Source organism: Clupea harengus, chromosome 23 (genome assembly GCF_900700415.2).
Source record: "Clupea harengus chromosome 23, Ch_v2.0.2, whole genome shotgun sequence".
NCBI classification, from domain to species: Eukaryota; Metazoa; Chordata; class Actinopteri; order Clupeiformes; family Clupeidae; genus Clupea; species Clupea harengus.
In genome coordinates, this window is record NC_045174.1 from 11413040 (window position 1) to 11439774 (window position 26735).

The 26735-nt window shown below is 45.3% G+C and overlaps 2 protein-coding genes across 5 annotated transcripts in view; both read left to right on the plus strand.

Moving 5' to 3' along the window:
- The first annotated feature begins 470 nt into the window (after window positions 1-470).
- On the plus strand, window positions 471-22135 carry baiap2l1a (BAR/IMD domain containing adaptor protein 2 like 1a). Its single transcript, XM_012838899.3, has 14 exons — window positions 471-775; window positions 1901-1976; window positions 2073-2159; window positions 8342-8403; window positions 9255-9326; window positions 9608-9742; window positions 13296-13448; window positions 13703-13858; window positions 14460-14580; window positions 15088-15334; window positions 17046-17105; window positions 17409-17562; window positions 20640-20677; window positions 20790-22135. The coding sequence occupies exons 1-14, from the start codon at window positions 725-727 to the stop codon at window positions 20860-20862; spliced, it is 1485 nt and encodes a 494-aa protein (XP_012694353.1). The 5' UTR covers window positions 471-724; the 3' UTR covers window positions 20863-22135.
- Window positions 22136-23541: 1406 nt separating this feature from the next.
- The window catches only part of tecpr1a (tectonin beta-propeller repeat containing 1a), an 18427-nt gene continuing 15233 nt past the window's right edge, over window positions 23542-26735 (plus strand). For 2 of the 4 annotated variants that reach the window (XM_031560885.2, XM_031560887.2), the window contains exons 1-7: window positions 23542-23718; window positions 24621-24853; window positions 25204-25386; window positions 25602-25724; window positions 25822-25845; window positions 26033-26155; window positions 26609-26735. The exon at window positions 26609-26735 is cut by the window's right edge and continues 48 nt beyond it. In XM_031560885.2, the coding sequence (XP_031416745.1) occupies window positions 24629-24853; window positions 25204-25386; window positions 25602-25724; window positions 25822-25845; window positions 26033-26155; window positions 26609-26735 (805 nt within the window). In that variant the 5' untranslated portion in view covers window positions 23542-23718; window positions 24621-24628. The remainder of the gene's footprint in view (window positions 23719-24620; window positions 24854-25203; window positions 25387-25601; window positions 25725-25821; window positions 25846-26032; window positions 26156-26608) is intronic. The other 2 variants (XM_031560886.2, XM_012838881.3) reach the window with 2 other exon arrangements.

Consider the following 26735-nt stretch of genomic DNA (forward strand, 5'->3'; position numbering starts at 1 on the left):
GTTTCAGCCGTGTTACGCCTCATTCGTTGAAATAATGAATGATACAACAAAGTCTCTATCAGTGCTGTGGTGAAAATATTTTAAACGCATTGTCTTGTGTTGAAATGATCATTGTCACAATGTGAGTCTTAATCAGTGTGCATTCACACTTAAGTTTAGGATAATCCGGTTGATCCAATCTATTTTGTGTCCTCGATGTGCGTGTGTGAGAAAAAGAGGCAAAATATCTCAAAGAAAATGTGGATTATAACTGAAATAGACTAGGCTATACATTTAAACATCTTCGTCAGAAGATTGTTTTTCACTAAAACGTTGTAAAGTACTTTTAGCTGAGTAAATATGCTACCCAAACTGTTGGCATGGATTTTGGGACGTTAGTTTTGACAGCAGCACTTAGTAAACTGGACCCACCCAGGCACCTTGCACATCATCGAAAGTGCATAACAGTGGTCATGACGTCATGAATCCCACCTTTCCTATGTCCTTCTAGTCAGGCGCAGGGAAGTTTGACTATAGGTCGCAGTGTGTGGTTTCGCCATGGGCGCACAGTTGCGCTGACTCGCATCCACTTAGTCCCTGAGATATTTGACTTTAATGTTTTCTGATCAAACTACGTAAGTGGAGACCGGTTTTCAGCGCAAGAGAGGCTGTTGGATTGGATTTACAGTCTGTGTGGTTAACCACTGCTCTTTCTCTCCGTGGGCTTTGAGGAATAACCAACAATATGTCGAGAGACCCCGAGGACGTGAATAAGCTTACTGAAAGTACATACAAGGTAAATATTTATGACATGTTCAGATGGCGATTGTGTCATGTTGATCGTATACTACAGTGACCTTTTTACATGTATTTGCTCGCGAAAAATATCAGTGGCTCAACACAGGCATGAATTATATTCTGTTTAGAAACAAAACACGAAGCCAGGGATAGTGTTAAATACGCTGCTTTGTATACCTCTCATTTGCACCTGTAACCGGTCTGTTGTCGGAAACTGGATAGGGTATTTTAATGGTAAACATCATCCCAAAGTGATCAAAGGCAGTCTCCTTCGAGCACAAAAACTGGCTAGGCTATATTGTGCTGATGTCCTGAGTGTTTAAACAACGTTGTCTAAGATGAAACTTCATTTGCAAATCAGCTTTACCTTTGCCTCTGCCTGAGCTACCTGTACTTTGCACTTAAAAAAAAAAAAAAGAGAGTTGAAAGTGACAGGGACCTCAATCATTTCACAGTAAGTCCATCTTCCCTAGCTAGAGCCGGTTTCAGGGATGGAGTGAAGGAACCTGTTTTAGTGGGGTGTAAAAGTTGCATACCTGACCATGCATTGTTCTGTCGAGGGTGTGCCTGGGGAATAGAAAGAGGAACTACCCGGCGTTTCTTGTCGGGAGCTGCATTCCTGTAGAGAATTAGCCCTGGAACTTCTTCGCAAGGACTTTGGTCTTGCTTACTTCAATTAAAAGGTTAATGATTGAAAGTCGTGCTGGGCTATTTTTAGTGTTATGGATTGTATAAACAAACCTCTCACTTTGCCAGCGCCAGTAAATCAATTGAAAAGTTGACAACTTAAAGGATTTTATTTTCTAAATTGCCCTAAGAAGCATAATCTTCAGTCAAGACTCCCGATGTCACTTTGTCTGAAGTATAGCTTAGTGCAGCAATGTCACTTATTTGCAGGAAATAAAAAAATTGGCAGAATACATTTTCAACAGTGCTGTTTTCCTCTGCTTTTCAGACACATAAAACTAGTTTCTAGTAAAAATATTACAATTATTTCTAACATCAGCAGTAGTTATGGCCTGTCACAAACACTGTGGATCATTGGGATAGGAGACTGGCCAGCAGTCTGATCATGTTTTTGTTTAGTTGTATTTAAGTCATTTTTCACTTTGGTCTTCATCAGAATGTTGTGGAAAACTTCAACCCTGCACTGCGGAACCTGGTCAACTTGGGAAAGAGCTATGAGAAGTCGGTGACAGGTACGGTGCCACTGTGCTGTGAGGATTATTGCATTAGACTTGTGTATGAAGAATCTGTGCATCATATACTTATGCCATTCTGTCTTCTCGTCACAGCTATGAACCTGGCTGGGAAGGCGTACTTCGATGCGGTCTCCAAGATTGGAGAGAACGCCGCTGTGTCGCCGGTCTCCAGAGAGCTGGGTAAGTGTCGGGCCTGGCTGGTCTGAAGTCTGTGGCCATTTCGCCAGTGCCAGGGAGAATGAGTCACGACGGCGTGCGTGTCCAAGAAAACAAAGAGCTGATTAGTCCAATCACCATTCTATCCTGAGAGAAAACATACTAGTTCACTTTGCATCGGTGTAACGGGCTTGACAGAGGATTCGTTCTGTTCAGTGACTCAGCATCCAATGTATTATTTCAGGGAAGATCATAGAGAAGGGGGCATGTATGTGTGTGTCTGTGTGTGTGTGTGTGTGTGTGTGTGTGTGTGTGTGTGTGTGTGTGTGTGTGTGTGTGTGTGTGTGTGTGTGTGTGTGTGTGTGTGTGTTCGTGCCACGAAGAGATGGATGCACATGTGTGGGAGGGGAGGGTGGATTTGGAGGTTCACCTCAAAGCTTTGCTTCATTTATCATTAGCTGTTAACCTCTTTTACTGTGGCTGATTAACACACAGGGCGCTGACAGGGAGCCCCATAGCCCTTGCTATTTTAGGCCTTCTACTGTAAGGCTTTTTATAATATGAGGGAAATGATCAGCTATGACTCATTATCAGCCATATTAATGTGTCTCATTAGACTGATCCTGTCATGTGAGACCATCATAATAACTCATGTAGTGTAGAGAATATTTATTGAGATAATTATGAAGTTCTGCTGGCTCTCTATGGTTTGTATGTTCAAATTCCTCTTGAAGTCCAGAACTTTCTAGTGCTTTGTGGCCTTGCTGGCCTGCCGTAGCCCCTCCGCAGCCACGGGCACAACATCTGTGGCTCCAGCTATGTGGCCCGGGCTCGCTCTCAGACGACGATCAGACGGTGTGAACTCTCTCACACATAGCACCGAGAGCGGCAGCAAACACACAAGAGCAAACAGAGATCCTGAGAGACTGTCCTCGTCTCGGCTCCATCTGCCACACCACAAGGATCCTCATTAGCGCAGTCTGCCAGCTCTCGGAGAAAGCTTTGGACCGACGAGACTTGGGCATACATGTTCCTGAATGCCTCTGTAGCGTGTAGGGTGTGTCTTGGGCTGGATCAGTATATTTGGATCCCCGAGAAGTCCCCCAACCAGCCGTTGGTGTCTAGTCAAAAGATCTAGCTATTGCCGTCAGAGAGCGAGCATGTGTTAGCTCAACCATATGCTAAATGGCATTTTAATAGGCTCTGACTCACCCGGTGTATACTCACGTCCATATAACTGTTGAGCTTTGACTTGGTACCCATGCGACGGTGTGAAAACATCAATAAGCTTATCACTTAATGGCCATGAGTTCATGATAAAATAGGAAAAGATCAGCACACGCCTGATAACTAAGCGCCCAACATTTTACCCACCTCTGTCCTGTCAGAATGCCTTGGACTGGCTGAAGGATTTCCCCTATTGACCATTGATGTGGCACCAGCAGTCAAACCCACAATTGTACGAGGCCATGTCCATGTTTGTCAGACTGTCGGGAAAGGTCCCTTCATGTCAAGTAAAGAGAAAATGAACTGCGCTGTTGTCAACCCCTGTCGTGTGGCACCCCTTGTCTTTGATAAGAACATGGGTGGAATGGTCCAGCTAGGCAAACACACAGGAGCAGGCATGGCAGAGAGAACCAGACTTCCCGACTCCTTCCTGCCATAGAATGTTCATGATTGGGTGCGCATACATCTCTTATTATAGGCCGCCCTCACGGGTGTACAGTGAGGCAGAACAATAATATTAAAGCTTTACTCCCATGTGTTTGTGTGCAGCTGCTGTGAGAACACCACCGTTTGTAGAAAAGAAATTGCAGACTATTACAGCAGTGATATTTTTGTCTTTCTTGGTATTGTGGTAGTGCACGATCAAATATTAGGCATCTCCCAGGGGAGAGGAATGAAATTGAAATGCAGCCAGGTTGGAATGTGAGCCAACAAAGGGCTCCATTTGACCCTCCGCCCTTCCACCTTTTCAGAAGCTGGCAGAGTTATGCGGAGCACCAGCTCAGAGGGGCAGGCCTGGGCCCTGGGAGGCCCTGCCCCTTGGGAAGGAGATCGTTCTCCGAGTGGGAGCAGGGACTTGCTCCGGTGACCTGGGTTATTTGGAACGCTTGTCCCTGGAAAGGTTACATGGCCAGGGCCGCTCGGAGTGTGTTGCCTCCCGGAGTGTCGTTTCGCTGCCGTGGTTTGATGTTGTTAACTGGAACAGGCTCGACCACAGGCAAGCTTAGGGTGTGTGTGTGTGTGTGTGTGTGTGTGTGTGTGTGTGTGTGTGTGTGTGTGTTCGGTGGTTTGGGCTTATTCATCAAGGTCCCAAGATGTAACGTCAGACGTTCTCGAGAGGCTGTTTTTTTTTTTTCTCCCAAGACTGTACTGGTACTGTTAGTCTCTCTCTCTCTCTCTCTCTGTCTGTCTGTCTGTGTCTCCTCACCTCTCACACCTCCTCTCAAAGAACAGCAGTAGTGGTCAAATATTAGGCCACCACAGTGTCCTGCTACCCACCAAGCTCCAGTCTGCTCCTTTGTTATGTACCTCTACGGGTCAGATAGCTACGCCCGCATCGCAGGCATGCACCTGAAACCTACTGTTACACACTGTTCATGGACTCTGTCTTCAGCAGATTTCTCAGAGTTAGAGGCTGTGTCAGTGAAGTGACTGTGATTTATTTTCTATGTTGTGAAGGGCATAGACAGTTACAAAGTCTATATTTTTTTTGAAAATGTCAAGAAATTGAAATTTATGGGTCTTCTGTTAGGAGTGACTGACTATGACTATACAATGACTAGCCTTCTTATGTGAAAAGATGAGTCCTTCTCCAAGTGCATGTTTACGCATGAGCTGTTCACACTCCTTGTGAGTGATATACTCCCACAGTTTTTCCACTTGACTGTCATCCTCTGCACCCCTTATCTCATAGGTCACCTAGGGGTCACATGGGTTTGAGTCGACACTATATGACCGCAGTGAAATAGCCCATATCTAAAATGTCATCTATCACATTATCTGTGTTTAAGCAACACAGTAATTGCACTTGGTTCTCACTTTGCTTATGTAATAACCTGCTAATGGTGTGTGTGTGAGGGAGAGAGAGAGAGAGAGCGAGACCGAGACAGGGTGAGGATTGAGTGGGTGACCGGAATGATTGTAGCCAGTGTGTGGGCTTTACCAGGCCCCAGAGTAAACAGTTTGGCCTCCACCAAAGCAAACAGTGCAACTCTTTTCCTAAAGTCAAGTGCTCTCGAGGCTCAAAGAGTAGACAGCCCTGGAGGTCTTTGGTTTGTGCCTTCACTTCAACATCAGCTGCTCCAGCCATAATGAGAGACCATGGATTTTCCCCGGAAAAAATCCAACTGTCAAAGGGTGTGCATTTGTTCCAGGACTGCTTGAGTCACCATTGCTTTAAAGCTCACTTTCTGAGTCACAGCGGTGTAGTGTTAGTCTGAGGTGGCGGCGGTGGGGGGGGTTGATGGAGGAAAAGGGAGAGAAGGAAAAAAACACAATAATTCATCCCTAGCAACCTTGCAGCAAGCGCCACTCCCTGCACTCTTGCCTAAGCCCAGTATCAGCGTTGCCAAGGAGCCAGCCGTGCCTTAAAAAAGGTGGAACTGCCAAAAGATTTGGCTGCGATTGCGGAGGCACACCTGGTGTGGACGTGCTGAGTGTGTTTCCTGTTAACTCGTTCCTACGTGTCTCCTGTCGGTGACGGTCTGAAGACTGCGGATCATGGTTGGTGCCATGCCATGCTTTCACAAGAGATTCTCTCCACCCCCACAGACCCCCCCCTCCCCCCCAGCAATCAATCATCTCAGGTTTCATCTCGTCAAGATATGCACATAATCTGCCACAGAAACAGCTACCTGTGTAATCATCACCACACGTTGACTCTTAGCATACAGCGTGAATACCCTCCATCCCACCCCCCACCCCACGCTCTGTGTATCCTGGCAGTGAGAGGCTTGATGAAGGGGAAAGAGGTGAGAATGGATGGCTCTGTCTGGCGTCGGCGCGAGACGAGCTGTGAAAACCTCTCCAATAACTCTGACTGACAGGCCCATGTGACCACCTGGGTAAACACATGGCCCATGTTCCGATAAGTCACTGCACGCGTGCGCACACCAACCCACACACACACACACACTCACAAATCAGAAGCAGTATGAGGTAATATTTTACTCAATTGACTATGTGCACTTGGTAATATTTAAGCAGTTATGTATGGATGAGACCCCTATGACCATATGCCAGTCAGTGATAATCAGCCACAGAGATTTAAGCTGATGAATCACTGAGGGCAGAAGAAGTGTGTCTGAACAGATCACTTTTAGGTGTTCATTCTGAATCACTTCACGTATTGCCTTCACTCGTAGTTGCAATGGATTGACATGTGTTCTGTTAACACTTTCACAGCCATAGATGAAGCTGCTTCTGTATTCACAGTCTGGCTTTCATGTGTCAAAGAAGGTGCCCAGCAGATAATCTCAGTCGGTTGAACACGCCCTGTTTTCCAGTAATGTCTTAAACTGGCATCAATCCAGTTTGGCCGGATCCAGTCAAACCAATGCTGTGGTGATTATCTGAAGGGAGTAGGTAGACAAAGAGACTTCAACTCTTTGAGGTACTAGCACACCCAGAGAAGCTAGACATGGGACAGTTTGTTTATGTTTCTCAGCTTTTCGCGACTTGAGCGGTAACCTTTCCGCGGGGGTCGGGTCGGGGTGGTCCGGTCGGCGGGCAGATTGTTTCTAGAGCTGTGAAAACACTCGGCGCCGATGCACACCCGTGTGCCGCACACAAAGGCTGCATTTACCAGCACGTTCTGCTGACCTTTAGCTGGGGGATGTTGTTGTAATAAGCACGTGTGGGGCTCTGCTCGGCAAAACTCACCTTCGCACCACCATTTCATACGCATCGGTTGTTGTTGTCGTCGTTCTGTTTGTTTACTTTTTGGCAGTGACCGTTACACAAGTACCCTTCAGAGAGACCATAAACTGCAAATAACAGGGGGGTGACTGTAAAATGGCAGCTGTAAACTGACACAGGTGCTTTCCTATTGTATTGTGTCTAATACATCCGTGTGGTGAGCTAAGCTAAGCTGAATTTTTGTTCCATTTGCTCTCCCTGGCAACTGGTTCAGGCTGCATATTTAATGGTTCAGTCAGGCTTTACACAGGCAAATGGCCCATCATTTGTATGAGACGACACCACTAGAATATTCTGGCCAGACTTGTATATTGTTCCCTGTGATAATGTGGAATGCCTAGATCCCTCTCTTACTGTGAGGGAGTAATAGATGTTCCCACCCCCCAATGTTCACAGTGGCTTTGAATGTGCTGTCTGGGTCTTGTGTGTTTTGTCTGGGCCTCTGGAGATATCATTATTGACAGTGATGCCTTTCTGTTGTGACTGACCGGCAGGTTCTTTGCCATCGACAAATGAGCCTTCCAAATTAATCTGCATATTCACAAGTTCTGATAGTGCTAGTGTTCAGAAAATTAATTTGAATTTAATTATTGAAAGTATGTAGACATCTGGAGTCATGCTAAGCACACTTCAGTCATTTCTTGGAACCAGTGCAAACACCGCATCAGTCGCCATATGGTACTTGAAATGTAAATATGCTTAGCCTACTCGAAGAATATATATCACACAGGAGTAGGTGGAATCTTTAAAGGGCCCTTCATCCTATGTTGAATATGAAATAATATGTTTGGACTCTACAGTAGTCTGTGTGTGTATTGATATCATTTGGGTTGTATCTCTGAAACCATGATTAATCTGTGGTGGATTTTACAAGGGAAGGATAATAAATTAAACCCTGGATGATGATAATAGAATAGAATAGAAAAGCCTTTATTGTCATTGTATTTATACAACGAAATTTTGAGTGCTTCTCCTGTTGGTGTGACGAGGGACAACATATAACACAACAACAACATATAACATAACAATACTACAACTATCCAAAAACAGTAGGAACAGCCCCTCAAAAAATATATATATACATTAAGAGTAGAACAAAGTGCGGTGGCATAGACTTAAGTACTTCAATAAATACATCAATTAATACAGCTTTGTTTATGCACATGTGTAAGGTGACTGAGATGGTATGTGACTTGTAGTCAATGAAGTGCTTAGTGTTTAGTGCATGTCGGTATTTAGAGTTCTGATGGCTGTCGGGATGATGATGAATTGTGTCCCCACAGGTGTTGTTTTGATGGAGATTTCAGAGTCACAAAAGAAGGTCCAGCTGGAGCTGGAGGAGACGGTGAGTGTGTTGCATGACAGGGTGGAGAAATTACATACAGTTTTACATACAGTTACATGAGGTTGTGTATAACCACATATCTGAATAGGCCAGCTCCCTTACTATCTCTCTCTCTCTCTCTCTCTCTCTCTCTCTCTCTCTCTCTCTCTCTCTTTCTGATACTACCTCTGGCTCATTCCAACACTGACTTACCAGTGCTAGAACACACCTACCACTCAGTTCAGCTTTAGCAGCACTGTTTTTCAAAAGCGAGGAGCACAAACAGTGCTCGTAGCGTTCCCTTTTTGTCACGGTCCGTCCCTTTTATCCGTTTATCTGATCTAGTCGCTCGCTTGCTGAGGGAGAGACAGTCCAGCACTAATAGAATGTCACAGTGAGATGACTGAAGTCTCCATTAGAGCTCCATTAGTCTGGAGATTAAAACCGTGCACAGATGGACTGTTTGGTGCAGACTAACACACACTCACACGCACACAGACTAACAATCTCCCCTTTTTGCTCTCAATTAATTTACCTCATCTTACAAGCCTGTTCAAATACATGTTATAGATTGTTTTTCCCAGTGCGCATGTCCGTCCCGATATGTCTGTTCCTACCTGTGTTTGCTGAAGTTATAACATGGCTCTAAAAGCTAACATAGCTTTGGAGCACAGAGACAAAAAAACAATGTTAATGTTTCGCCATGGTCGCCCGATAAGGTGAATCCACTGATAAGAGTTTCTATTCTAATGCAGTTATCAGCCACGACACACATACCTTCCCCGGCTCTACATCAAGTCACCTGAGTGTGTTTGAAAACCTCTTCTGTCGCGTCTTAAAGACACTTTATTTCTCTGCTCCCTCTCCCCCAGTTCAAGAGGTTCCACAGAGATATCATTGCTGAGCTGGAGAAGAAGACTGAGCTGGATGTCAAGTATATGAATGTAAGGGGTGGCGCTGGGTAGGGAGGTATCAGATCTGGAGGGTAAAAGTTCTGCCCAAGTTTTGCTTTAACTATGCACCACTGCACTTGTTTAAGCAAGCTATGAGCACATGCAGTTGGTGGACCACAATACTTAAGATGGAACTTTTACTCTCTGAAACGTGGACTAGCCAAACCTGTGTGGGCTTGGGTGATGTCATACACATACACAAACACAAACACACACATATCTTGCTCCCACTTTATCACTGATGCAGCGATTGTGTCACCGTTCCCCCCCAGGCCACATTCAAAAGATACCAGTCAGAGCACAAGCTCAAGCAGGACTCTCTGGACCGCTCGCAGTCTGACCTGAAGAAGCTTCGCAGGAAAAGCCAGGGGAAGCATTCCTCCAAGTATGAGGTCAAGGAGAATGAGGTGAGGTGACTGGGGACCTGTTTGAACAAGTGGACAGTGGACATAATGCACAGCGATACATAGGTTAAGATAGACAGACCAGCACCGCAAAATGATATATTATACATAATGTACATAGTGCCTTTTATCAGGTGAGAGGAACATTTCAGGATTTTTCAACCCTGGGCCCTATTTCAGATCTTTTTTAGTCCAGACTTTGACTAGGGATAATTGATGATCGAAATCGGCCCAGCATTGAGTTAGGACGCTAAAACCGGCAACCGCAAAAGGCTATACAATGGAATCCAGCACGTCAAAGTATACCGCTTGTTTTTGCCACTGAAAGGCTCATAAATGTCATTATAAAGGTCTGACAACATGGAAAGGATTCCTATTGAGATACACCTGTAAACGAGACTGGTCAAACACTGACTGTGCAAACAGTCATTTTCTGCAGTTTCTTTACAGTTATTGAGGTAAACAGATGTATCTATGTAGGTATCCTTTCCATGTTGTCAGACCCTTACAATAACATTTACGAGCGAAAACCAGTGGTTTACATTGACGTGCTGGCCTCATGGGGTTTTATTGTACAGACGATTTACGGTTGCTCAACACTCAATACTGGCCCGATTAGGATCAATAATTGTCCTTAGTAAAAGTCTGGACAGAAAAACATCTAAAACTAGGGCCCAGGTTAAAAAATCCTGAAGTTTGTCTTTAAGTGTCAGGTTATGATAAACTGTGATGTATATATAAACTGATGGGTATAGGATGCAAAGTAAGAAAGCTTTGCCCCACAATACTGAGATCTATGTAGGCTACCATTAGAACACAAACTGTATTCATTATTTGCCCTATGCCCGTTTAAATTGCAGTTGAATTTGAGTTTCCTCTGCGGTGTTGCTGTATGTGGCTGTTTGATGTTATTGTTTGTTTGTTGTTGACCGCTCGGACGACAGGACATTTGAGTGTGTGGGTGGAGTGCCTGTGATCTTTGACTCCAGACAGTGCATAACAAGAACCTGCATTTTCCCTGTTTGAGAAGTATTAGCATAAAATGTCTTACATTTTATACTCTAGCTGACTGTGATAGCTCCAAACACCATTAATGCCACATACAGTGCATTCAGAAAGTATTCAGACCCCTTCACATTTTTCACATTTTGTTATGTTGCAGCCTTCATTTTCTCCCTCATCAATCTACTAATATCACATTGACATAAGTATTCAGATCCTTTGCTATGAAACTTGAAATTCAATTGGGGCTTTATGGCAGAGTGGCCAGATGGAACCCTCTCCTCAGTGAAAGACACAGGAAGGCTCAAATGGAGGTTGCAAAAAAAGCATCTAAAGGACTTTGAAAATTGAACAGTTTGGCCTCAATTCTAAGCATTACATCTGGAGAAAACCTGATCATTACTTGCATAGTACCATCCCAGCAGTAAAGCATGGTGGTAGCAGCATCATGCTGTAGGGCTGTTTTCAGTGGCAGGGACTGGGAAACTTGTCAGGGTTGAGGGAAAGCTGAATGGAACAAAGTACAGAGATCTCTTAATGAAAGCCTGGTCCAGAGGGCTCAGGACCTCAGACAGGGTACGAGGTTCACCTTTCAAAGGGACAATGACCCTAAGCACACACACAAACAACGACAACACAGGAGTGGCTTAGGGACAACTTTGTGAATTGTAGATTGATGAGGAGGAATGCAACATGACAAAATGTAAAAAAGTGAAGTACTTTCTGAATGTACTGTAAGTGTTCAATCTTTTGCATTAAGAAAACAAAGGTAAAAATATTCCTTGAGTACAAAGGCTGAAAACAACAAAACAAAACTCCTCCTGCGCCACACCTGCGGCCTCAGGCAGATTCTCCGTGTTGGTGCTTCTCCCTTTCTATTAGTCCTTCCTTTTCAGAGGGAGGTCATTCCTTTGTTGTGTCCCCCCCCCCCCCCACTCCTCTTTGACCCCATCGCCCACAAATGAAAGTGTGTGTCCCGAGCCGTGGGCGTGGGCCAGCAGAGTGAGGTCATTCCTGACTCCGTGCCCTCTGAGCCATTAGCCTCCACAAAGGCAGCTCTCCGTCTCTTTTATCACGCGTGCATTAAGCACCGGGGCTCTTACTGTGCTGTAAATCAGTGCGCCGCTGCAGTCAAGAGATGGGTTTCGCCGTGCCTATGAAGACTGGGCTCAACCCTAAACACTGGCGTGCAGCGCGTCATGTTATAGTTTTCCTTATTTTTGTCCCCCTTTCCCACACTAGTGTATCAACCAATGGAATACCCTTTTTTTTACACAGCGTTTTATACCTAGTTTTATACTTCAGTTTCTCTTTGTTTGTTCGGGTGGTCAATAGAAGTTGTGAGTGTTTGCCATTCATCTTTGTTGTTGCCTTCACGGCATGGAGTCTGAACAGGCCGGTCGATGTTTACCACGTTTAGCTGAGGATGTGGGGTCTGAGGCAAATTATGTGTCTTGCTCTCCCAAGTATTGACTGGTATCCAAATTTAAAGTGCACCCCCCTTCTCTGCTGCACCCTTTTAAGCCTCCCCTCAGTGCAGACAGAAGCCACTTGAATTTCATATGAATTAAAAAAAAAATAACTCACACACACATACACACACACACACACACGAGAGCAGCAGTTTGGCGTCTCGTTAACATAGCTTCCTGTCTTTACCTGGGGTTGATATGTTTCACCGGCAGAAGCGACATGGCAAGAAAAGGAAGCACAATAGGCACTTGTTCAGAGAGAAACACACAGCTTTGTCGCCAGAGACGGGGGCACAGGGAGTGGAAGATGAGCCAGACATTAAAGGGAAGGGTTGTGACAACAGACCGAAACCTACACCAGGGAGATGGACCATTTTCCCTGTCGCTATGACAACTCTTGTCAGAGAAAATGGGGGGAATGGTTTCCATAGAAGAGCAAAGAGCCAATTCTGATTGAAAGCTAGAACTGCTTTTTTTTCACTGATGGTATGAACTATGGACTTTGAAGCAGCACGTGTGATGGTGCAACTATATGATTTATCATGTCTCTTAAAATTGCCTCTTTAAACTGACTCTCATATACTGATAGAAGTGTAGGTCAGTAAAAAATAACCAGCTAAAGAGAACATATGGTTAAAAAATGTCATCTGTAGAACCAAGTTTGCATGTTTTGGTTTAGCTTTTGAATTAAAACACATTGGGTGACATGCAATGCCTCTCACTGGATGTATGCATGTCTGCAGGTTATTGCCTTTGGAGATTGTGTGTGTGTGTGTGTGTGTGGTGTGTGTGTGTGTGTGTGTGTGTGCAGTATATTGCCTTTAGAGATTGTGTGTGTGTGTGTGTGTGTGTGTGTGTGTGTGTGTGTGTGTGTGTGTGTGTGTGTGTGTGTGTGTGTGTGTGTGTGTGTGTGTGTGTGGTGTGCAGTATATTGCCTTTAGAGATTGTGTGTGTGCGCCTCTCCTCTCCTCTCCTCTTGCTGTGAGTGCTGTGTGTTTGGGAATGATAAGCAGTCCTGTGCACCTCACTGTGCTATGCTACGCGGTGCTGAGCTGATGTGATCTCTCCCCTCTATCCTGCAGTGTATACAGACCCTCTCCTCCCGCCAGATGGACATGCAGAAGCACATTGCCGAAGGTTGCCAAGAGGCACTGCTGGAGGAGAAGAGACGATTCTGCTTCTTGGTTGACAAGCATTGCACCTTTGCCCATCATATGTCCACATTCCACGACAAGGTGATGCAGCCAATCATCAACATTACTATATTGGAACAGTAAAAACATTGAAGGGCCTTAATCTTGGGTTTTTTCCATATTGATAACCACACTTAATGGTATTTTTTACTCAGTGTCAAACGAAAAGCAGGTATTAATATGAATAACTTTTAACTTTGTCTGTTTCGGATGTTCCTTTTGCTCTTATTTCTGTAAAGCAGCCTGAATTGCCTCTCTGTCTGCCACTATATATTTACCATGTCTTCTCGGCACAGGCCAAAGGGATGTTGGAAGAAAAGCTTCCCGTCTGGCAAGACAAATGCAGTGACGCCACCAAGGTGCCAGACACAGTGATGACCATGATCGAGGGTCTACGCACCCCTGTGTCCATGACCCCAGATGCTTCACCCCTCATGGAGCGCCTAGCGAGGGTGAGTCCTCTCCACAAGGAGCCAGCTGAACCGCCACTGACTCCACTCCACTGCACCTCACAGAGATTGACTGATCTTTGTCATGAGTTGGTTATCTTATCTTGTCTTATCTTGCTGGGATAGGTTTCACTTGTCATAGCTTGTAGAGTAATGCTGAAGGTGATGAACTGAGCTCTGTGGTATGTGGAGCATTCATTTGATAGGATGAAATGACACAATTCAGAAGCTAAGGAATTTAAGGAGCTCTTATCGCCAATACCAAGAGTGGGATCAGATAGAAGACGAACACTTTACTAAATGACCACACATTGTCCGGCAGAGAGTTTTTAATAGATTGGAATGTGAGCATCCTAAGCTGATAAGACGGCTGTTATCTTGATAAACATGAAAGACTGTATAACAACAAAGTGCTTATTCACTCTTTGCCCTGGTTATGGGCCAAAGGAACTTTGATATTTCAGTCGATGGCAGAGCCTTAATCTAACGGGTTTGCCAGCAGGGCCAATGGTAAATGAAGGGAGAAACCGGAAGCCTGTATGTTGTGATCGATATCTTTTCCATTATCCCGTCCTCATCTCATTCATGTCATTTTGATTTTCAGAGCAATTCAGAAACGGTTGGGCCACCGCCTGCCCCCGCCCTGAAAGCCCAGATCAGTCCACTGGCCAACATGTTCACCCAGGACATTCCCAGAAGCCCCATCTCTGTTGACCTCAACTCAGGTACTGACCAACGGCACCGCTCTCTTAGTTTCGCTGCTGCTGATAGCGCAAGATCTGTCTACCTTCCCTGCTGCTTTTTTCATCCCCTGCATGTTTCAATTATGACATGGGCACTGACCTTTACAGAGACAGGAAGGAAAGAACTGGAGTAGGTAATGAAGCTATCCCATTGATTTTGAGTCATCCAGTTATAATGAATTCTCAGTTTGTGTGGAAAGGGGGGTTGTGAGGCTTGGAAATTGCATTTAGGGATGGCAAGCCATCGTCACAGCCAGGGTTCATTGAAGGTACTCAAGCTCACATGCCAAGAGTTTAAAAAAGTTCACTTGACAGAGGCTTTTTAATATCAATGACACAGTATTTATCGAGGCATGTTTTTGTATGTTTTAAAACCAGCCGTATGAAATGTAGTTGTACAATGTTGTCAGCACTGCTCAGGTCTGTGACAGATCTACTGGATGTTTTTCCTAGTCACTGTGTTGATCCTAATATCCTACCCTTCTGTAGCTCCTACCTATCTCTCGTCTCTAGAGTCCACAGACCAGGACAGTCTCGGCAGTAGTGGCCTGTCGCGGTCGACCTCGGTGTCCAGCGACATGAACCTGATGCGGAAGCCGCGCGTGCTGACCATCTTCCCCCACACGGCCGGCAACAACGACACGCTGCTCAGCTTCGATGACGGAGACTTCATCACCCTGCTCATCCAGGAGGAGAAGGACGGCTGGCTGTACGGAGAGCTGGAGAAGACCGGACAGTGAGTACTGATGATGAACCTGGGATGAGGAGTTGAGGTGGTGTTGGGGAAGTCTGTCTGTTAAGTACCAGCACCTTTGACATTGGCTGTGTGCACAGCTTCCATTATCTTTTGAGAGCAGCTGAGTGTTTCTGCAGTAGATGTTGATGATGGATCGGGATTATTTTGTCAGTAATGAAATACACTGTGATTTTACTCAGTGAGGGCACACATCTAGTCCAGCTATGTCATGTCTGTCAATCTGATTTACAAAGTAAATGTACAACAGAACAGTCACAACAACGAAGTAGAGCACAGTAATGTCTCCTTGGAAAGGCATGTTTTGAAGCACTGGCCACGTCATGCGGGGCCCTGATTTGCAATTGTGTTTTATTCCGTGCCTGGTCTCATGCATGACTGGAGAAATCAAACAGGTTTCACACACATTGTGTCCAAGAATCATTCTAAGCGTTTACATAGCTTCACTGATATGGTTGCTAGAAACCAAAGACTGGCAACACATTCCTTCAGTTATGTAGTCGTCACACACACACACACACACACACACCCAGTCACACTCCCCTGCCGCTGATATGCGTTTTGTAACCGTTGCCCAGCCCCGAGTGGAAATACTTGTTCTCGGCCTTTGTTAATTTTTTTCTCACCGCTGATTTGCTTCTCTGGGAATGCCTGACATGCCAGACGAGACACGCTTGCAACTTTGCTAATGGAAGGTCAAAGTAGATGATCGCTCCTTTCAGGTCTGAGGGACCCAGAAGCGAGACCACAAGCGCACAAGCACGGCTAGTCACGAAAGTTAACGTCCTCATCAATGCTATAACGTGTAGGTGCGTTCCCATGGCATCACGGGTGGGTGTTTGGCTAGCTAATGAGTTTTTAATACATTCCAAAGCGCTATTGCATCACGTTATGGCTGAGTTCAAAGAGCCAAGTGATATGGTCCACAAGTTCAGATAACAATAAGGGGCTGTTCTCCTAGTTTCTTTCCACACCCGTCCTTTCCCCTCTCGCCCCCCTCCTTCATGTTTATGAAGCGTCAGTGTATACAAGGAAGTACCATTTCAAGTCAAGCATTTGTAAAGGGAGCCAGATTTGACCAGATTTCCTCAATTGCCACTTCGGAGATCTGCTAAGCTCCCCTAGGGTCATGGTGGTGTTTTTTTAGTTTGTTTGCTTTTGGTGAGCTGCAATCCCCCTGCAATCCCTCACAATGTGTTTGCGTCATCTTGACTATTGTGAGGTAATGGCAAAAATATTACAAGGGAACACAGAAATTCCCTCATACGGGGGCTCCGTAGTGGTCAGTCAATAATATATATGTTTTATTTCATCCAACTGCTTGACAACCAGCAATTATTAACTATTTCAAGGCTCACTTTTGCATGGAAATAAATAGCAGTTGCTTCCTAAGGCAGTTTCTTAGCAACCGTATCTTAACAGAGATGGCTTTTACCAAATGGTTTCCAGCAGTACAACTGAGAGGTGCGCAGCCACCGTGATTTCTCCCGCTCTTGCCGCTAATGCAGTCGCTGACACTCGTGTTCCTCTCAGGCACCCAGTCATCTCCTCTAAACACTTAGCGTCTCGGTTAGCGAGTCTCAAACACACATACAAAAAACACACACACACATATACATAAAAGCTTTTATCATAGACGGAATAGAAATTGATTAAATGCTCTCTGTTTATTTATTTATTTGTTTTGCCACAGACGTGGATGGTTCCCGTCATCTTACTGCCGGCCCTACAGCGAGCCAGCAGGGACTAACAGGTAAGCCCTTCCTGCATTAGTGCAGCAGTGTAGACTTGGAGACAAGAGAATGGAAACAAGCCATCTCTGCTCATACAGAGCCTATTGTTTCTGACCTCAGACATCAGACAATGTTTTTTTTTTTCAATTTTCCTGGTTAAGCCTGTGACGCACCTCCACAACAGTCTTCCCCTGCCAAATCCAGTTGAAAAGTCGTCTGTATTCAGAGAATTATCACATGCTGGATATTTAATCATGTCTTGATTTAACTCATTTCTAAGTCACTGAGCCTTCTCTTTTTGGGCCTTATTGGGGCACCCTCAGAATGGACACACCGGTGTACGGTGGTGGAGATGATCTCCATGAGCAGCCTGACGAAGAGGAGGACGAGGGCCCCGTGCTGCTGCCACCAGCCGACTACAGCGACACGTCACTGGACAGCCCCAGCAAGACCTTCATTCCCTCTCCAGAGAGTCCGGTCAGTACCAGCTGCTAGGATGTATCCCTTAAAGTAGTGTTGGGACTTAGGGAGGGAGTGGGGGAGTGGGGTGGGTGTTGGGGGAGGAGGGGTAAAGGGATGGAATACCCATTCCGCTTTGTCTCCTCACTGAGGATCACATAAAGTGATGAGCAGAGATTTGCCAGCCAGTATGAAATATTTTATTGTCAGTGTGATCATATGAGGACTGCGCCTATGAAAAAAAAACACTCCTGGTTTAAATTTGGCCGCCATCCCCTTTAATGTAGTCGCCTTCGGCAGCCATACACTGCTCCTGCCATGCTTGAAACACTCCCTGGAAGTCAACCAGAGCCAAATCTCAAAATTATCACAGAATATTTTCAGGCCATTTCGGAAATGTACCAATTTGTAAGCACAATGAATATGCTACATCCTGACTATCCCAGCCTTAACAACCACAAAGGCACACTTTGGTATAGCAGCATTTAATCGATGACAACTAGGCTACATCAATTGTGAGTCACTATGAGGTGAGGCTAATTAAAATATCCTATTAATCTGAGAAAGCTGTGTAGGTCTAATTAATATTAACAACTATTTTGATTAAATTATTGTCAAACCTGGAAAAGGAAAAGGAAAACAATTAAGGCTAAAATTACAGAAAACCACAGCGCAGAACTAATGAAGAACATAATGAAGGCAACATGATTATTCAACACAAATTAAATGCTAGATCTCCACAGAAATCACAACACATGTTTTGGAACAGTAGCCTGGGCTATTGCATGACAACTCGACTACAAAAATTCGAAATGACTAGATAAGAGTTAAGTCCGACACATTAATAAAGTCAGCGATGTCCTTGATGGTTATGCGACAATCCTGATGCACAATTAATTCAATTTCTTGAACATTTTCGGGGGTTGTGCTCGTGGATGGCCGCCCTGACCTCTTGTCGTCCTCCAGTGACGTTTTGCTCATCTCGAAACGCGAATGCCACTCAACACACCTAGTCTAGTTCATTGCTTCATTGCCTTAGACTTTCTGAAGCGTTTCAAGGCTGATGTCCCCAGTGCATGTCCCAGTGGTCACTAAACTCGTGTAACACTGATGTTGATCAAGTAACTTACTCACGAAAGTTATTGCTTGGACCTGCTTCATGCACATTACTGTGCTACACTCCGTTTGTCTACAGGAACAGTGCTCATGTTCTGAGCTGTGGGGGAAATCAGTCACAGGAAGTGTTAGAAGTTGACAACAGTCTCTCCCTAGTCTGTTTTTTCTTCATAAATCCTCCACTGACTTCTCAAAAGAAATCACAGTTGCTGAGTACAGAGGACGCCTCTTTACCCGCACTGTCACTTCACAACCAGACTCAGCCATGCGGTAACATCCTATCCAATCCCAGTCTCTCTCTGGATCTGGTTTCCCCCGGGGGGACAAACCTGAGACGGGCTACGGAGCGCTGGCCAGCCAGCCGACCCCTCTGAAGAGACTCGCTGAACAGTCCCATCTCTCGCCCCTTCCCACCCCCCTCTCCCTCCCTTTGTCTCCACCTGAGGCTAGAGACTCAGCTGGAGCTTACGAATGGACCAGACCATGAATACTCTGTGAATACCAATGGGGACTATATGCTGGGTGGTGTGGAGGCTTTCAGCAGAGGCATGTATAAGGGGAAAGGCTGCAGGGTGACTTGCATTAACGTAACCCCCCTCCCTTTTCTTCCAAGCGAGGGCCAAGAAGAACAGGGAAGGAATGTGCAGCGCTGCTGTCATCTCGAAAAAATAAAGAGACATTTCAAAAATGCTCCCAGCCTGGTTCTGTGGCTTCACTGAGAGAGAGAGAGAAAGAGAGAGAGGTTGAAAGAAAAAGAAAAATAGCCATAGTGAGGAGAAGTGAAAATCAGATAAACAAGCAAAGTCCTTGAGTGTCAGAGAGAGTGGAAAAGTGAAAGGCAGACAGAGAAGAAGAAAAATCAGATAGAAGGACAGAAAGGGACAGATGAAAGAATAAAATGATAGATGACTGAGAGGAAAACAGCGAGAGAATGAAGTAAATGCAAGGAGTGAAAGAAAGAGAGAGAGATGCCGAGTCACAGAGGGGGCGGCGCGGTGAGCTAAAGCGGAGCTCGGCACATCCACTGCATCAATTAGCTGAGACCTGCGTCAGCTTCCCTCTGAGCCTGGAGAGACCCTGGCTCTGCTCCCTCTGCGCCCCGCCACAGACTGCTGTCTCAGGCTTTCCAGCAAGACGCAGCCATCCGCACACAGCAGCCAGAACCTTTCACACACACACACACACACACACACACACACACAAGCTCACACACAGACAAGCACACACACCTACTATCTTGATCACATGACTGCAGAGCGAGGTGACCCCGCTCCATATCGGGTGGTGGAGAGTCTCAGGCAGGTAGGTTTGGGCCAAGGGCCCCGGAGACCCACGGGCCCCGTCAGCAGCCCTTTGTGACACCAGCCTGCCCTCTGCTGGTGGTCTGTAGGGGGGGCAGGGCTGTGAGAGGGGAAACTGTCGCTGTTTGCCGAGTTTCAGCTCATGCAGTGGTGCTCTGGTTATGTAAAACTGTCATGTTTGTTCTTCTGTCCCCTGAGAGAACAGAGTGATGGTGTTAAATACTGTTGGTGGAAAGAACTGAAACAATCCAAAACGTTTTAAGAGGCAATCAATCATCAGAGTGTCATTTTTATCTTGACTTTCATAGATCCTAATAACGGATGTTTACTCATATCTTGACTGTGAGCTCACTTATTTTGGGGGGAGATAATATCTGCACTTTTGCAACACAGTCGAGAGTTGTGTGATTAGATTGTCAGCGCAGAGATGGAGTGTGCTGGCATTTCCAGATGATCAGGATTCCTGACATGTGCGATGAGGTCATTGTACATACTGTTCGCCCTCAGTTCTGAGCTGCAGTTTTTCAGAATGATTTGTTGACATCCTGATTGAACCAGTCCATCCGAGAAGCTGGCCAAGTCCCCATTAGGGAAATGGAGATGAGATACACGTGAAAAAAACGCCTACACGCTCCCCATTCCAATACCTGCATCTTTTCTTTTTTTGTGTTTGAACAGGTTGTATCAAATGGAATCTCCAAGCCGCCTTTCCTGGGGTGAGTAACTTAAGATAATGGATTTCCTCTACTGTTCTCAGATCATTTACAGAGTACTTTTGGCAGTTGAGATAACCACTTTAGTCATAAATCTGTCATGTGTTTCTTACAGTGGAGGGAACCCCTTTGCTACTATTAAACTACGACCCACAGTCACCAACGACAGATCGGCGCCCCACGTCTAGCGCCCCGCGAGCGCTCGCGTGTCCCGGCCTGCCTCACCTGGGCTGGTCCGGGGTGCCACGCCCCAACGTCCCTCTCCCCTCCAGCTGATCGCCTGAACACAACAGCATCACCCTATACTAACTCTGTTGCATTCTGGTTATACTCATGTGCTTTTCAGAAAGGTGTCAGGGAAGTTTGGGGGGGGGGGTTTGCTCTAAAGTTGGTGGATTCAGATCAGGCACCGGGGCCGCCTGGACCTGCCATGACCACTTGGCCTCCTGGATAGAGTTTGTGGTAGAATTGCATGGTTGGAACCATCCCACAAGATTATTTCAACTGTTTTGTGCCATTATCATGTCCACTGAGGGATGAGGCTATTTATATATATATTTTAGATATAATTTAATAATCTATAGATCTCTATTTTGAAGCAGAATTAGTGTGAATATTGTCAGTGTCCTGGCAACAGCTTTCCTTTTAAAGACAAGTGCATTTTTATTTGAAAATAAAGAGCAAGTACTGCTGTTGTGTTTTTAAATAATATGGTGCCCCCACCCCTGAATGCCTAAGATGACTTAACTTTTTAATTTTTTCCCATTGAATGCTGAATGATTGTTTCCTGTTTGGAATGTGGATTGTTTTTTTTTGCCAATAGTTACCATTTTGGCACTGTAGTGTTTGTGTGTGTTTGTACCTTCCCCTTTGTGTGGGTGCACACTGTGTAGGCTACTTAAAATGCCTATACCTACATATTTGTCTTTGCTCTAGATGTTTTGGTAGTGATCCCTTACATGGATCAGCTCTGGTTAGAGACCCATATATTACAAAGATGTTTTTTCCTAGTTGGAACAAAGCAATAAATGCCTATCGTGAAGTGATCCACCTACCTGTAGTGCCCTTGAGTGCAACTGACTTGGCTCTGTCCTCATCTATTCTTGAAAACTGATGTGCATTCTTACCTCAGTGACTTACTGTTAAATCCCACCCCTTAAACTTGTGACACCGTGCATATCGCCTGAAAGTTATTGACACATTTGTTTTGAAAATGTCTGGGAAATGGCTTTCTTTACCACATTTCTTGTTCTTTTGCTCGCCTGTTGCAGTATTCACTTTTTAATGTTTTCAGTAACACCGCACCATAGAGAACTTTTGGTATTTTCTCCAGTTATTTTTAAGTATCCTTTTGAACATCCATATGCACATCCTGAGACAGAATGAGACCTTGTTTTTCAACAAAGAACCATATTTTGAATGTACAAGGAGACTTTGTTTAAAATAAAGGTATACTCATGGCTCATGTCTCAGTTGTTCTTCCTTCCATCATTACAAACTATAAGCTACTGTGCATTATACCACATTCCATGTAATAGCCTAGTTATGTGAGGTTTGAGGAGGTCTTGGTTTAGTGACAAACCTGGGCAAGTTAACACAGAGTGAGTGGTAAACCTCCTATGGCTTCATTTTCTAAGCTAAACAAAACAAAGCCAAAGGACTCTTCTTTAAGGAGGTTTACCACTGACTCTGTGTAACAAAGGGAGAGAGCAGTCACCCCACCTGGCCTTGAACCGGGTCTACAGGGTACCAAACCTGCACCCTGACCGCAACGCCAAAGAGCCAGGGTTGTTGGCATGGCAGTCAGAGCACACCCTTGTGTGTAGTGAGGACACTCGGTCACTGCCCTCCCCTGTGAGAATTGCTCCCATGCGCTTCATGCACACTCACGCATCCTCCAACTGTACACCCATCCCAGGGCGCCCCACACACCCATCTCTGGGGTCCCTCATATGGTTCACATACGGGGCACGCCTCCGATGACCTCGCGGCAAGCCATCCCACCTCTGACACCATTACTAGCGCAGGGAGAGACCTTGAACCCAGTCTACAGGGTACCAAACCCTCACCCTGACCGCACAGTAACGTATCCAGGTGTGTCATTAAACCACGTACTTGGAATACCCACAGTTGTGATAACAGACCAAAATGACAACAAAGTAAGGGCAGTGGTCTTAAGAGCTGAAACTAAGCAGTTGTTGAATGATACCTGATGGAGATAATTTCCCAGCACTGTAAATGACTTAAGAATATATTAATTAAGTGCCTTGTATAAATATATTCCTTGTATAAATGATGTGCTTATGAAAGCAGGGACATGGCTTTTCTGTGTTTCTGTGTGTGTGTAACTTAGATTATTAGGTGCCACTTAGTCTGCATATGTAGGCTACAAGAGCATGTTTAGACCAGAGGTGATAAGAAGGGTCGAACTGTGCTTCTTCCGACCTTGTGCAAAACTTCCATCCTTGCCTCGGACGTCAGAGATCCACCACGTGGTTATCCGTACTGAACGCTAAACTTCTGTCTATATAAACCTTGGGCGATGTGTTTATCATTGCTTCACTTTCAGCCTTGTGCTGGGAGTGAGCCCGATTGCAATTGTTGTTTGTCTAATAAATATACTTATATGCAGCTCGGGAGTCCTGAGGTAACTAGGGTGAATTTTTACCTAACAATACCTTTGTGTGGTGGTGAGCCAATTTGAGTCCATTTCACACGTGGGATTTACACCATCATGGTTTCTGTTTTCCCTTTAGTTTACGGTTCACAGCCCGTCTTAGAAGTCTCTGAATGTTTTGGACCACGCGAAATGATTCATTGTATATGAGGGTGTTTGTCGCCCTCATATGGATGAAGCAGGCAAAGTTGCCAACAACTTCATACTTCCTGTTTCGGATTAGTGTTAGGTGAGGTGGGATGATAACAAGGCGAGTATGAGAACAGGGCGAGAATGACAACAGTGCTCGTAAAATGAATATGTCAGGCTCAATACATTCCACGTTTCAATTTAACGTCTTGTAGCTAATGACAGGAAAGAGTGAAAGGTACGTTCCGCTTTTTTCCCTCCGCAGCAGCCGTCTGCTTTAGCCAACCAACGGCTTAGCTACGTCAATCTGATGTTTACTTCCCTGTATGTCAGCTTGTTTGCTAGCTTGTTAGGGTCATTCATTTCACGCATCGACGCATCATTGCATTGCTCAGATTCGATAACGGGCTTTGTGTGTCATTGTGATTTTACCTGTATTTCTGTGATTTTACCGACGACAGCTCACTACATACACCACCTCAGTGGATTTAACGTTATAGTCATTGGCAGCAAAATAGCTGTCTTGTAGTCAATCAGTGTTGTAGGCTATTTGCATTTTGCATTACCATTGATGTTTTATTCCGGAGGGGCTGTCAAAATGCGTTTGATCTTACTGTCTTTGCAACCTTCTGATACGTAATTTTAACGCTATGATAAGATGATAACTGAGCTGTTAACAGGGCGTGCAATGCATATGGCCTAGTCTAGTGTTTACTAACGGCTAACGTAAGTGTAGTATGGTATCGTACAGTATAGTAGCCTATAGCTTTCTTGAATGCATCACACCTGCAGACATGTAACACACAAGTTAACCATTCTTACAGGAGCAAGTCGCTGTTCCTTTTAACTGTGTAGCGCAAAAAAAAAATTCCATGCTAAATCCCCAAAACATGTAGCCATGTGTGAGTGCAGCAGAAACCGAGCCTTGACTTGTCAGCTGTCCTGTGCCAGCTTCTTTAACGCTCCTTGCATCAATCTTTAAGTCTTCTCAATGAATCTCGTTGGTCACCAAATGGTGATGCCATGCCAGCTCAGCCACCTACTTAAACCTCATGGTGTCTCAGAGTGGTACGAGCAGAACCACAGTGGAGCTGTGCTTGGAAGGTGGTTCCCAACGTGTAATCTGTGTCCCTGTTGCAGGCCTCACCATGCCTAGCTCCCTCCTGTGGGCGGTGGACGTTTACGGTCGCGTATACAGCTTGTCCACAGCGTGTCAGCTGTGGGAACAGTGCCGCGATGCGCACCTGGAGTTCAAGCGCGTGACATCCGTGCAGCAGTGCTGCTGGGGCATCGCCTGCGACCACAACATCTACCTGAACGTCCACGCCAGCGACCTGCCCATACGCTATCAGGAGGAGACCTTTGAGAACCAGGTGTGCGCAGCCCCAAACACAGGCACTTCACTCAGTCATCCACCCACACAAACCCTCTGTCTTGCCATGGAGAGCAGATGTAAGTGGTGTTAAGGGTTTTTGGCCATTGATAAAATAGTCAACACTTTCTACAGGGGTGCTGAACATTATGCACACTTCATTATGTAAACTTGCCACAAGAAATGTCATAACCGAGATATAAACCCCTTTTACTTTTCCTAGTCAATCAAACACAAATCACTTGTTGGTTGCTTTTTACACAAACCACTTTCGGATAAAGGTTGTCACCAGCATCTTAGGATCACAGTATTCCTAGCATCAGATGATAAGGAGCTTGTTGTGATATGCAGAGGTGGAACCCTGTGGACGGATTCTCTGATCGCCTGTTGCCAAGCGACCGCTGGCAGTGGAGTGATGTCACTGGGCTCGATCACCAGCCACTGGAGAGTTTCCAGCTGCCTTCGGAAAGCTGGGAATGGGAAGGCGACTGGTACGCGGACGAGAACATTGGAGGAGAACCCACAGACAAAACGGTAAGTTCTGTACAGGGCAGAATTTGCCTGATCATTTTTTTTCTGCCTGTTTGCGGAGTCATTCTTAAATCATTACATATTGACGTCACACATACTGAAGGTTTTAAGTAGTGGCTACATTTAAAGGAAGGGTTAGGGTCTCTTGCCTAGATTTTAAATAATGTCACATGAACAACAATGTGCTGTTCTATGTTTTTGTGGTTGGTTGTTCACAGGGTTGGACATATGCCATAGATTTTCCAGCCACCTACACCAAAGACAAGAAGTGGAACTCCTGTGTCCGTCGCCGGCGATGGATTCGGTACAGGAGATACAAAGCCAGGGACACCTGGGCCAAGGTGCGAGCCGAAACACATAAACATGCCTGCCTGAGTTCATGAACAGTTCCTCATTATGGCTTTCACTTACAGAAAACTCTCATTTTATTGTCTGTAGCTCCGTGCATGCATTCAATCCCAGGTAAGACAAAGTTCACTGAGATCCATCCTGTAGAGTAGAGTCCATTTGTTGATCTTCTCCCTTTGGTTCTTTTTAGTGTCTTCCTTTTCCTACAGTGTGATGGGTGGAGGTGCAAACAAATCCCGAATGCATAATCTTAACTTGTTTTGCATGTGTGCATGTGTGTTTGTTTGCGTTTTTCTCTCAGATTCCCTCGGAGGAGACTGGGCCCTTGCCCGACCCGTTTAGTGACATTAGCTGCGGGGGCTGGGAGGTCAGTGAAGAGCCCGCCGGTCGTCTCTCCCTGTGGGCCGTCTCTCTGCAGGGCAAGGTCTGTTCTTCGGCCCACCCGCAACCTAAACTAGCTTCACACAAACCCCCAAAACACACGTACAATATCCACCCAAAGCAAACTGTTCGCAGCAATAGCTAGGAATTGAGATTTGTCTAGCGGAGCCCCTATACAAAAAAAACTTCATAAAGAATTATTACATTATCACATTATTTTTGTACATATTTAAAAATATATATTGGTCATAAGTATCACGATATTTTTCTTGTATTAATTTTAAATGCACCATAGCATTGTAGGTATCCGTCAATGACTAATTTCAATAATTAATCATTTTATTTATATATATACCTATATATATATATATATATATAATAGCAGGTTTTCACTGATGGCCTGAGGTTAATATGACTGTTAACGTGAGATGATCCCAGGAAGGGGACTGGCAAACATCATCCTGTCCTCATGCTCTCCCTTCCCCACTAACCCCAGGTGTGGTTTCGGGACGGAATCCGCCACGACAATCCGGAAGGTTCCGTGTGGGAGGAGGTGAGCATTCCAGGGGAGGTGGTGCAGATCAGCTGTGGCCCAGTGGACCTGGTGTGGGCCGTGCTGTGGG

What these genes read in the sequence shown, in the direction of transcription:
- baiap2l1a (XM_012838899.3), top strand. Translation starts at nt 725, where the DNA reads ATGTCGAGAGACCCCGAGGACGTGAATAAGCTTACTGAAAGTACATAC. An exon ending in ATGAGGTCAAGGAGAATGAG is followed by an intron (nt 9,743 to 13,295) that starts GTGAGGTGACTG and finishes TCTATCCTGCAG; the next exon opens with TGTATACAGACCCTCTCCTC. An exon ending in CTCTGTTGACCTCAACTCAG is followed by an intron (nt 14,581 to 15,087) that starts GTACTGACCAAC and finishes ACCCTTCTGTAG; the next exon opens with CTCCTACCTATCTCTCGTCT.